The sequence below is a fragment of the Cornus florida genome, unplaced genomic scaffold (assembly GCF_030987335.1).
Source record: "Cornus florida cultivar Cherokee Brave unplaced genomic scaffold, ASM3098733v1 CherokeeBrave_3.0.0_Hap2_Chr01, whole genome shotgun sequence".
In the NCBI taxonomy this organism is placed as follows: Eukaryota; Viridiplantae; Streptophyta; class Magnoliopsida; order Cornales; family Cornaceae; genus Cornus; species Cornus florida.
In genome coordinates, this window is record NW_026775571.1 from 69,059,464 (window position 1) to 69,071,918 (window position 12,455).

General features: G+C 36.4%; 2 protein-coding genes across 2 annotated transcripts; both read right to left on the reverse strand.

Moving 5' to 3' along the window:
• Window positions 1–987: 987 nt before the first annotated feature.
• On the reverse strand, window positions 988–2,235 carry LOC132274062 (probable voltage-gated potassium channel subunit beta). Its single transcript, XM_059775219.1, has 3 exons — window positions 1,549–2,235; window positions 1,227–1,370; window positions 988–1,014 (listed from the first exon to the last, which is right to left on the reverse strand). Exons 1-3 carry the CDS (start codon window positions 2,110–2,112, stop codon window positions 988–990), a joined length of 735 nt encoding a protein of 244 aa, XP_059631202.1. The 5' UTR covers window positions 2,113–2,235.
• Window positions 2,236–4,507: 2,272 nt separating this feature from the next.
• Window positions 4,508–12,232, reverse strand: LOC132299522 (probable voltage-gated potassium channel subunit beta). Its single transcript, XM_059796209.1, has 4 exons — window positions 11,567–12,232; window positions 10,369–10,512; window positions 5,496–5,660; window positions 4,508–4,962 (listed from the first exon to the last, which is right to left on the reverse strand). Exons 1-4 carry the CDS (start codon window positions 12,128–12,130, stop codon window positions 4,849–4,851), a joined length of 987 nt encoding a protein of 328 aa, XP_059652192.1. The 5' UTR covers window positions 12,131–12,232; the 3' UTR covers window positions 4,508–4,848.
• Between the last annotated feature and the right edge of the window lie 223 nt (window positions 12,233–12,455).

The following is a 12,455-nucleotide window of genomic DNA, read 5'->3' on the forward strand; positions in this document are numbered from 1 at the left end:
TTTATTTTTCAAACATGCTACTGTGATGAAGTTTCGATTATGGATTTTTGTTGATTTTCATTTTTGGGGCCAATTGTATTTTTTACATTAATACTCCAACTCGATGAGAAAACATCATTTAGAGAATGTATGATGAATTAGAACACTTTGCACATATATATTTTTATGTTGGATTTGACCGGTCGCACTTTTATCGTATGATTGCACTTAACCAAGCTAAGACGTTTTTTTCAGGGGTCAAAGACCGACTCTAGAAACACTTAGTCATAGTTGTTCTATTTTGATTTGGCCCGGGGTTGATATGAAGTACGGGAAAACACCAAGCCATGCTATTCCATAATGTTGGAAAAATGTCAGCATAACGTAACTAGTATTGAAAGCTGGCCGATGTTGAGGGAGGGAAAGCCTTCTCTATAGGAGTCATTCTTGGGAAAAAACTAACTAATCGCACTTGTTCGATTTCAAAAAGGAAAGTATTGTTTTAATAAGATTCAATCAATTACATTTTTTATCAAATTTCAGAGAGGCATCATTGTACGACTTTGACCTATTTTCCAACTTAGAAAATGACTCTCTAACATCTATAAATACTGTTTTTAATTTTAAATGAATTATAAGCTTAGTGATTAATATTTTTGTAATTAAGAGGAATGTTTGATATTATTTTTCACATAAAATCATCTTTGGTTCTTCTGCACGTTTTTTTTTTTTGCTTTGAAAACACATACTATTACACGAGTCTGAGACGAAGTCTGTTATAATTTGCTTCGAAATACTAGATTGTTTCGCTTGATACGGTAGAGTCTCCGTGATTTTATCTTGATTTAGGTTTCTACCTTAAAACTCTGGTGTCACCTCTTACTTTACTTTATTTAATTGCTTTGTGGAATTGATTTTAGTTTTCTTTTAATAAAAATAAAATTAATCAAAATCGGATAAAAGTATGAGCCAAACCTATTTACCCCCTTCTAGGTTATCATTTTAAAACTACACTTTCACGGCCATTTCCTCTAACTAACAAGAAATAGTCAAAACTTAACAAATTCATAGACAACGTTACCAAGATCACAACAAAGGGTAAGGAGAGCACTTCAACAAGAAACTACAAAAGTCAGTAGTGTAAATTTTAAGAAGTCCCATATATAAATTTTGATTGAACCTTGATACAAAATGGATACCTCAATCAATCAGAACTTTAGTCTAAAAAAGGTAAGGTTGTACAGTACCTTGTAACCTTGTAATGCAAACCGACTATCAGGTGGAATGTCTCCCTTATTATATTTCCCAGTCAGAACTCCACATGCAAGTGGACTCCATGTGGTAAGCCCTATGCCATAATTACTGTACAGGGGGAGATAGTCTGACTCCACCTGCATTACGCAAAATATATATGTTAAAATTATATATATATATATCACCAAATATTTGTAACAAATAAAATTCATCAACTCTATGTAAAAAATTCCTGTCATGAAGTGAAAGACTTTTTGATATTAGGAAGCTCCCCCTAATGTCTTTCCATCTGTGTAAGCACAAAAACTCATTTACCTTGTGCCTATGCAACAAATTGTAGTGGGGTTGCTCCACAATGGGCCCAATAAGATCCAATCTCTGGGCCACCCCCCACGCCTCTGTAATCTGCTGGGCCGACCACTCACTGGTCCCCCAATAGAAAGCCCACCCATGATCAATCACGTAATTCATGGCCCTCACCGTCTCTTTCATCGGCGTCTCTAAATCCGGTCGGTGGCAATATATCAAATCCACATACTCCATGTCCAGCCTCTTCAGCGAGGCCTTTGTGCCTTCGATTATGTGCTTCCGAGACAAGCCCGAGTTGATGGGTCCAGCACCGCCCCAGAAGATCTTGGTCGAGACCACCACGTCCGACCGCTTCCAGCCAAGCTCCCGGATGGCTTGGCCCATGATCCCCTCAGCCCGGCCGCTGGCGTAGGTCTCGGCGTTGTCGAAGAAGTTCACGCTGTTGTCTCGGCAGCATTGGAGGATCGATTTGGGGTTGCTGACGTCGAGCTGGGTGCCGAAGGTGACCCACGCGCCGTAGGAGAGTTGGCTCACTTTGAGTCCCGACCGGCCGAGGTTGTTGTACTGCATTTTTAGAGAGAGAAAATGTAGAGAGAGAAAGTGCAGAGAGAGTGAGTGTGTTTTTTTTCTTGAGGACGAGGAGGATCTGGCACTGCATATATGTATGTACTTACAAGTTTAAGGAACATGGAAGGAAATGATCGTCTGTTTTCGAAATAGTTTGGTGTCAATACAGTCGCTATGTCAGCGCTCATGCATGTAAGACCTAGGCTTCACGTTAACGACACTGAGCACCAGTTGTAAGATCATCCGACATTAGAAACCTACCACGTGTCCTATAGAATATTCCAAACACCTCCCTATTCCTATGCCTTGAATTTCGTTGACTTAAATAAGATGCCAAATTGCCAATTGAGTTCCTATGTTTTTAATTTTTTTCAGGGGTACTCCCTATTGCCCTATTCCTATGCCACGTGTTGACTTAAATTAGATGGCAATTTAATGTTCCCAAATTTTTCATTTTAAATTAAATTTGTTGAGTTCATGTACGCTCATTTATAAATTGAATTTACATGATAATTAAACATGTACTATTCATGTTTGACACGTTAATTTTTGTTTGTAAAAATTTTTTGAGTTGGAATAAATTAAAGAAAAAACAACACTTTTAATTTAGTAATTTTAGAATAAGAGTAAGTTTGGAGATATTTTGGAATTGAACATTCATATGTAATTATTTTATTTAATTAAATCAAAATAACAAAAATAAACTTTTAAAATAGATTATTTTATTTTTTACGACTTCTAAGTTCACTTAGATATTATTTTCCCTTTTTTAAACCCTCGCCACAATTCTCATAGAAGTAAACCAAAGATGGAAGCGGAAGGGGAATTGAGATGATCAACTTACCCACCTATGTTAAAATGATTAATATTATACCTATTCATGCTTTAAAATGAACTCTCTCACTCTCTAAAAATCACATACATTCATGTGTTTTCAAAAACTTAAAAGCATACTTGTTGTAACGAGATGACATTCTTATCGTACTAACAAAAATTTTACATACTAGACTATTATCGGGTTATTCCGATCCTTTGAGGTGTTACCAACACATTTTCATTTAGAAATGTGTGGGCAACTTTCTTTAGTTCAAAATCATCACCATTTTCAAAACTATATTTTAAACACACTTATTAAATACAAAACTCATTTTTCAAATGTTAAAAATATATGTTTCATGTGATATTTAAATATAACAAATCTTATACTAATATGTCATATTGGAGATGCCGACTAATCCTGAGTGATTACTAACCCATTTTCTTTCGAGAATGTGTGAGTAACTTTGTTTAGTTCAAAATCATCTCGTTACAACATTTACAAAATCACTATTAAATTCAAAATAACGTTTTTCCAATGTCATGTCTAAGGAGCATCGTTCTCGAAACTCATTTCCTCTTTTTCTAGTTTTTTATGCCATTCAAATCTCTCCTTGTCTTCTATGATCCACTTCCTTAAATTTTTTCCTCGTTATTTTAATTTTTTTTTTTTTGTGCAAAACCCACTCTACTCTCTAAAATACACTTTTTACAAAATTACCCTTTTTATCCTCAAAACTTGTTTTTCATCATTTTACATTCAAAATGCATTTTTAAATAATTTTCATCTCAAAACACGAGGTCATTTTTATTCCAAAACCACTAGTTTTAGCAAAAGTTGCTCATTTTGATCTGAAAACCCTCTCTAGAGGTCATTTTCATTCCAAAAAAACTGGTTTTTGTAAATGTCACCCGTTTTTTTTTTATCCAAAAACTCATTTTCAACTCAAAACCTTGTTTGGATGTAAAAAAATTTCCTCATACAATTTTTTTCCTTTTTTTTGATAAAATACTTTGTTTTATTTTTTTTTTTTTCAATGTTTGGCAAAAATCCAAGCCAGAGTCGTGTAAAATAACTTGTCAAAAACTGATCAAAAAAATTATTTTGATAAATTTTTTCTACATAAATATTTTACGACAACCAACACAAAAAATATTTTACGGCCAGTTTACATAAACGTTACTCTTTTCAACTCAAAACTCATATTAAACTCAAAAATCACTCGAGGTTATTTTGATTACAAAATCACCTGTTTTCATAAACCTTACTCTTTTCATCTCAAAACCCTCTTTTTACAAGAGGGCTTCATTTTCAAAACACATTTTAAATGCACCGTGAGTAAGGCCATTTTTCATCTCAAGACTATTATTTTCAAAACCTTCCCCAAAAGCACCTTGAATAAGGTCATTCCATTACACATATTTCATCCTTCGGACTTATTATTATAGGAGTCTGGAGGATGCAATATGTGTCAAAAAGGGATCCTAAAGAGCATATAAGTCTATATTATAAAATACACCATGGGTTGCACTCATAAAATCCAGGTGTCTCAAAGATTATTGTAAACCAAAAAATCATTCAAAAAAGAAAAAGAAAAAGACTAAATACTATATTAAGAAGAGATGGAAGAAATGTAAAAACCAAATCACATCACAGTATCACACTTCTATGACTCCAACTACATTGTGGACAATTAGTCAATGCATTGCCACCTATCAAACTCCCAAAAAAAAAAAAAAAAAAAAAGACAGATGAAAATTTTCGAAATATCCAAATTTCACGGGCAAAAGTCCACAAATGACACGGAAAATAAACAACCATCAAATCAAAGACACAATAGAATCGTGTGTCCTCCCTGCCTGCATTGTGGTACAAAAAAGCCACATTCACTGCAAGCTAAAAATGGAATTACATCCTGTGTTTTACCTATACGAGTCGGGGCGCTTTGGTTTGCTTTGAACAACAGCCTCAATCTTCTCCATCACAGCAGGTGTCAACATTGGAATGACATTGACAGCCTTCATATTCTCTTGAATCTGCATTATTAAAATTCACGGCCTTTAATGGGAGATATTAACAACAGAAAGGTGGAAAAAAAACTGTTGAAAACAGCCGAATAATTGATGGCAGCTTCTTACAAAGAGACATCAAAATCACACTAAAGTGACAATGATAGAAAGGATGTAACGATATATTTCATCACTTATCATTATGGCAAGGCATATTTATCATATCACATTATTTACAACAAAGCACACCCCTTCAAATATCATGCAACAGTATGTCTGTATACTGGCTGGTACCTACACAATTTCGACCCGATGTGTCTTTCAAAACGAAATATCTCCTAGATTCGACATTACGTAATAAAAACATTATGCTTTTCTATTGTGATAACTGATAAACAAATGAAAAAATAAATGAAAGCAGAAAGAAGAAGTCACAACCCATTCAGGAAGATCCACAGACACAAAAAGCAACCTATACTTTGAAATCAAACAAAAACCATATATTTGTGATCCAAAAATCTGCAGACTAAAGAAATGTGTGGTATTGAGTTAAAACTGACCTGAGACTCCTTAGTGGCACCAGTAATAACGGATGAGACATTAGGATTTGCTGCACACCATGCAATGGCAAGTTGAGCTAAAGGCACCCCCAGTTCTTCAGCAATTGGTTTTAGTCCATTAACCTTCTTCAGGACATCCTCCACCAGAGATCGGCTAGCAAGATTCTACAAGATATAATATCATAATTCAGTTCAACCTTACAGGTCAAGATTTTATAATACCTAGAAAGGTTAGAGAATAAAGATCAAGCTATTTCAAAGTATAATATTAAGCTGAACTGAAGAAGAACAGAATAAAGTCAAAAAATCCTACCCACAATAATTCCTCCATGCAACCTAACTTTTTTTTTTTTTCCGAAAGTTAAAGCAAACACATACACACCCACAATATTTCCCCTAAAAGGGCTCGAACACTCAACCTCCCCTTTTGGGAGGAGAGATCAACCTCCCTTAGCAGGGCTCCATGCAACCTAACATGCTCGTTCATAAAACTTCCCCACAGAACCTATAAAATTTAAGAACTATCTAAATGGAAGCAGAATTCTGAAGAGCTCTACACAGCAGGAAGCAAAATGCCAATTGATGATTTCAAGTTGAAGTGGTTTTACACAGCAGCAAAAGAACAACTCCAAGATTGAAACCACAGAACAGCAGGAAACTGTTTGCGGGGAAAGTTCTGCCAAATAGGAGATGAGGAAAACTATGCTGAAGGAGCTGGGCTAACATTTGATCACCCATGAAACCATGAACTTGTCTTTCAGCATTAATTGTAATCTACTTAACAAGAATAGGACAAAGTGTTGAGATGGATGCAGATTTCAAGGGAATTCAATCCAAAAATAAATAACTGCAAGTTCTTCTTTCCTCTCTCTCTGTAAGCCTCTTAAGCTTGTGTATCATATATTTGTGCTAACTAGAGGAGAATTGTCAGGTTTTACTAATAGAAGAGATGTTGCATCAAATATTTACTTTCAATTTTTTTCTTTCCTTTATCCCTAATCAGTGTATGCTTCATTTTGATGCCATGCCAATACTTACAGCACCATCTACAAGTATACAATATTTAGATATACAAATATGCATATATTAAGAAATGAAATGGAGCATAACTAATATGGATTCATTTAAATCCATGTTTATATCTATATTTTATCGGCTGCAAATTCAAGTCAGATCCTATATGCATAGTTCATATCTGAACCATATAATATACATGTACAACCCAAATAATTAGTAATATAGTCAAATGTGCTCGTTTAAGGTCCGATCTTGGTTTCAACAAATTTCACACCAAGTCATATTCAAACCCAACCCAGGTCCTTGACAAATCTTCTAAAGAAAATTCATACATCATCACCAAGAAATTAGCTCTAATGGTATGCAGTCTTCTTTCTTCCGAGTAGAAGATGGTTCAAGTCTCCACAAGGGAAAACAAGATACCCAACCCAAGTTTAGGCCAGGATCACTTGTACAATTCCGTCAACACAAAAACAACAAATGATTATTGTAAGACAACAAATGTTTTTGTTTTTTCGGAAGTTTAAGCAAATTGTATAGATATAAAGAAGATGTACAAATGGGCTACTTGGGCCAGAACCAAGAGAGAAGCCCACCAACAAAAATACACTCCAATGAGAAATGGATCAAAATACAAAAGGGCACGGGAGACCCAAAGCTACTGGGCTGAATTGCCATCCATAGAGATCTGCCAATTAAGCCCATTTCCTGAAAGCATTAGGTCAACCACCTTTTGAACCAAACCATCCACACTGTGAATCTGTGACACAAACGGAAAAAAAAATAAAAACAGAAAAAAGAACCCAGGCCCCTCAAGCAATAGTAGACTCTAAACCCCTGGGCTGAAATATTCTGGACAAAGGAGGTGCCTCATAAGAATTCAACAGGTCTCACAAATTTCTTCCTGAAGCAAGGAAACTATATCCAATCTCTCATAGGCTCGTTGAGACCTCAGAGTTATGGGTGAAGGCTTTTTTGGCTCTCATCAGGGAGGAACGAAGATGAAGTGGCTGGATTAATTTGCCGGCAGATAGCTCTGTTCTCAGACCAGGACCATATGGAAGGTCACCGTTTTCCGGACTATGTTTGAGCCGATGACTCCCACAACAATAGCAGAAGTATGGAAGACATTCATAGGTAAATGAGACCGAGCGATGCGCTCATCTCCATGGGATTATTCTAGCCACTGATGAATTCGCTATGAATAACGACACGAAGATATTCTTTATTTCCATCAAATAACATTCGGCATCTCACCCAGCACAAAAAAAAATCACCCTGTACTAAACAATGAGCCAACAATCCTCAAAATACTCTTCCTTAGGATATTCTAGAAAAGCTAAACTTTCTATCTTAATTTCATAGCTATTTCCAACTTCCAAATAGCTGAGGGAAAAACAACAATAGTCTTTCCAAGAACTCCCACCTGTACATGCCTAAACTTATGGTTCAATTTGTGAGAGACATCAATAAGTCATACTCGCTTAGCAATTCTTCCAAATAACTCCCATCTGGAAAACAAACAATTCTATAATGTATATTTTAGATACACAATTCTATAATCTATACTTTGGAGATGATCAAACTTCTCCCCGAGGATATGGAGTGCAAATTTAATAACAATTTGGACATCGATAATATAATGATAGCACTTCAATACCAAACTTTCGGTACCTAGGATCGATAATACAAAAGGATGGAGAGATAGATAGAGATGTAAGTGTAACTAGTAGAATTGGAGCGGGGACAAAATGGAGGCAAGCTAGTGGAATTTTATGTGATAAAAGTATATAACACGGCCTAAAAGGAAAATTCTATAGGAACGTTATCACGCCAACTGTGATATGTTGGATTTTTATTACGCTATTTAATTATGTTTTGTGTGTAAATTGCTTCTTAGTTAATTTAATTCCATTGTTTTCTTTTTTATTGGTTTGTTTTTGTTATTTACGAGAAAATGTGGAATTTAAAGACTTGAGGCAATTATGTGATTTATTAATTAGTGGGGGATGGCATAGGAATTTAAGTAAAAGCTTATATAGTGGGATCCAAGAGTCAAGTCTCCTGCTACACATGGATGTTTAAAATGGGTTAACTAATCATACTCCCTATGCTATATGACATATACCAAACCATATTGTTGGACACCTGGATGTTTAAAATGAGTTAAGCACTCATACTGATTATGCAATATAACATATAACAAGCCATACCCTGAGTTTAAGGAGGTGAGAGGATAGCCAGCCTCAACAAAGATATATCATATATCTGGTGTCCAGAACCAGAAATTCCATATAACCCAGCAGTCCTTCTGTACTACTGAGAACCCAAAAGCACAATACCAGGATAACCAGCCTCAACAAAGATATATCATATATCTGGTGTCCAGAACCAGAAATTCCATATAACCCAGCAGTCCTTTTGTACTACTGAGAACCCAAAAGCACAATACCAATATAAACAAACAGTATGAAATAGGAGCCAAGCATGAGTACTTTCAAGAAAATTGATAATTTTTCTGGAGGAAGGAAGAGTTATATTCATTCTATCCCGACATAGTTTATTAACTAAAAGGAAATTAGCGACATTGTCCCTAAAAATTTCCTTCAATATTATACATGCAGAAACTAACTCAGGAATCCATCTGTCAACCCTCCGAGCTTCCAACAGCTGAGTTATATTTCCTTCAATATTTCCTCATAGTTTGTTGCCAGCCCATAACATTGAGCTTGAGATGGCTTGAGGTTCTTAGTTTAGCGACTATAGAGGGGCAAGCAAATGTGGTTTAACACTCTTAGTCACGCCAGCATAGCTGGGTGTGCTTTGTGCAACCCAACAGCGAAAGTACACTTTGTGCAACCCAATAGACAGTAGAAACATGAACAGCAAGTCTTGTATGTGAGTTGGCCTGACTAATGTTTCAAAACTTTACCAACTTGGCTAAGTCAACTTGGACTCGGCCAGGGTCGAGTCCGAGTTTGGCAGAAATGAAGTTGGGATAGAGATGAGTGGCGATCATAGTTTGATTGTGATGTTTGAATCAATGCAGGGTGGTAATGCTGTTGGAGATAATAAGAGCATTGTTGAGTCCGGTAGAAGTATACATCGATTGGTTCTTTATGGAGGGTGTTGATGATGGTCATGGATCAATCACTAAGCAAATATGGTAGTCAGTCGGTTTTGATAGGTGGTGATAAGACTTAGATTTGTTCAAACAAGAAATGATAGGCAAAATGTTGTGATTCTGCAGGCCACTTGTTGTGTGAGCCTGAAATGCCACATTTCCCACAACTCTAACAAGGGAAGTCAATGTCAATTCTTGAAGTATGACAGAAAAACCTATAAGTAGGCGAAAAACAGGGGAGGTTTGTGAAATTTACCCAAATTTGTTTTATGTTTGTTCCCCTAGTTTCTTCCATTACCCAATACAGGGAAGGAGTCAAAAGACCTACACACTACACAAAAAATCTTTAATGGAGCAACATTAACAACGACGAACACTCAATTAAAGAGGTCTATGGTTAACCCTGCTACGGAAACTAATATATGAAACATGAAATGTCAAAAATGGGGCAACACCAGACAAATCATTGCCCCCAACCTAATGCATGATTGTGCATCCATTTCTATCATGCAGAGCCAAAAAGTGAATGTTCGAATGTGTTCATTATCACTTTAACTAAGAAGAAATGATAAGAACTTAACAAGTTAAGAGACAACAAATATAACAACAAAGAGTGAGGAGAGCACTTCAACAAGAAACTGCATATGTCAGAACTGTAAATTTTAAGATGTCCATATATGTTGGAATGGATACCTCAGCAACAAGAACTGTAAATTTAAAGTAAATTTCTACCTTGTAATTTTCTAGAGCAAACCGACTATCAGGTGGAATGTTTCCTGAATTATATTTCCCAGTCAGAACTCCAGATGCAAGCGGACTCCATGTGGTAAGACCTATGCCATAATTACTGTACAGGGGGAGATACTCTGACTCAACCTGAAGCATGCAAAATATGTTAAAATTATATATATAACGAAATATATGTTGTAAACTTGTAAAAAAATGTGCCTATGATAGTAAAATGAGAATACTATTTGAGCGAAAAGCACCGTGGATAAAAAACACTACATGCAGGCAAAATTTGAGTAACATACTATTAGATTTGAAATTGAAGCCCCCAACAAACAAATTAATTATTGATGACCATTTTTCTTCTAAGCAGATAATATATCAAGAAAATAGATTCTGAAGCCGGGAAGCCCATCTTAGCCATTATAAGTTAACACCTAACCAGCATGCTCACACAAACCATGCAAAAGCGAAGTGAAATGGGTTTATTAAATTTACAGTAATTCATGTCACTGCATAAATGGATAAAGGATAGGTTTCTTAATGGGAAAATTACAAAGAAGTCCTACCGTCGAGGAAATATAGAATGGGGTTTTTTTAAGGGAAAATTCCAAAGAAGACTTACTTGTAAAAGCACAAGACTATCAAGTTCTACTTATCAAAAAAAAAAAAAACTATCAAGTTGTATCCATTAACAAGCCTACATCAAATAGGACTAAAATAAGACACCTTTGTAATTCTATTATTATTAAATTTTTAACCACAGCCTTGCACCCAAAAGGGCATACTAGCGTTGCGTCCTTTCTCAATACACACCAATTTTTATTTCAAAACAAAATATCTTAACCACAAAATCAAATTCAGAATTCAGAGAAACAAGTTCATTGCTATTACCAGAAAAAAATTACTTAAAAAGGAAAGAGAAAAAAACAGTACCTCACCAAATTACAACATACCCATTTCAGAAGAAGACCAATCCATATCAAACACCACAAAGAAAACATCAAATAACAAATATTTACATAGAAAAAATATATAAAGATAAAAAATAAACTTCCCACCAAAAATTCTCAAAGTTAATCATTTTCTAGTCAAAAGTGTACTGTTCAATCAAATCCAAAATTAAAACATACCCATTTCCCAAAAAGACCAACCCATATCAAACACCACAAATTAATCATCAAAAAAAAAACTCCTTTACCTTGTGCCTAGACAACAAATTGTATTCGGGTTGCTCCACAATCGGCCCAATAAGATCCAATCTCTGAGCCACACCCCACGCCTCCGTGATCTGCTGCGCCGACCACTCACTGGTCCCCCAATAGAACGCCCACCCATGATCAATCACGTAATTCATGGCCCTCACCGTCTCTTCGATCGGCGTCGACGAATCGGGTCGGTGGCAATAGATCAAGTCCACATACTCCATGTCCAGCCTCTTCAGCGACGCCTTCGTGCCTTCGATTATGTGCTTCCGAGACAAACCCTTGTCGTTGGGTCCGGGTCCGCCCCAGAAGATCTTGGTCGAGACGACGATGTCCGACCGCTTCCAGCCCAGCTCGCGGATGGCTTGGCCCATGATCTCCTCGGCTCGGCCGTTGGCGTAGACCTCGGCGTTGTCGAAGAAGTTCACGCCGTTGTCTCGGCAGCATTGGAGGAGGGATTTGGCGTCCTTGACGTCGAGTTGGTTGCCGAAGCTGACCCATGCGCCGTAGGAGAGTTGGCTCACTTTGAGGCCTGAACGGCCGAGGTTGTTGTACTGCATTTTAAGAGAGAGAAAGTGTAGAGAGAGAAAGTGCGGAGAGAGAAAGAGGGAGTGTGTGCGTTGTGAGAATGAGCAGGAGGATCTGGGACGGCATGTACTTACGAAATGGAGTTTTTCGAAGGAACCATGGAGATCATAAATGGATATGATCCTGTGTGTTCGGGATAGATTAGTTGCAGTACAGTCGCCATGTCAGCACTCATGCATGTGAGTCATGTGACAATGTGATGAGACCAAGTCAAATTTGTCAAACAGAAAAACAAAAAGTCAAATTTGTCAACTAGTAAATGGAGTAGTATTTATAATTATCCGTACATTTTTATGG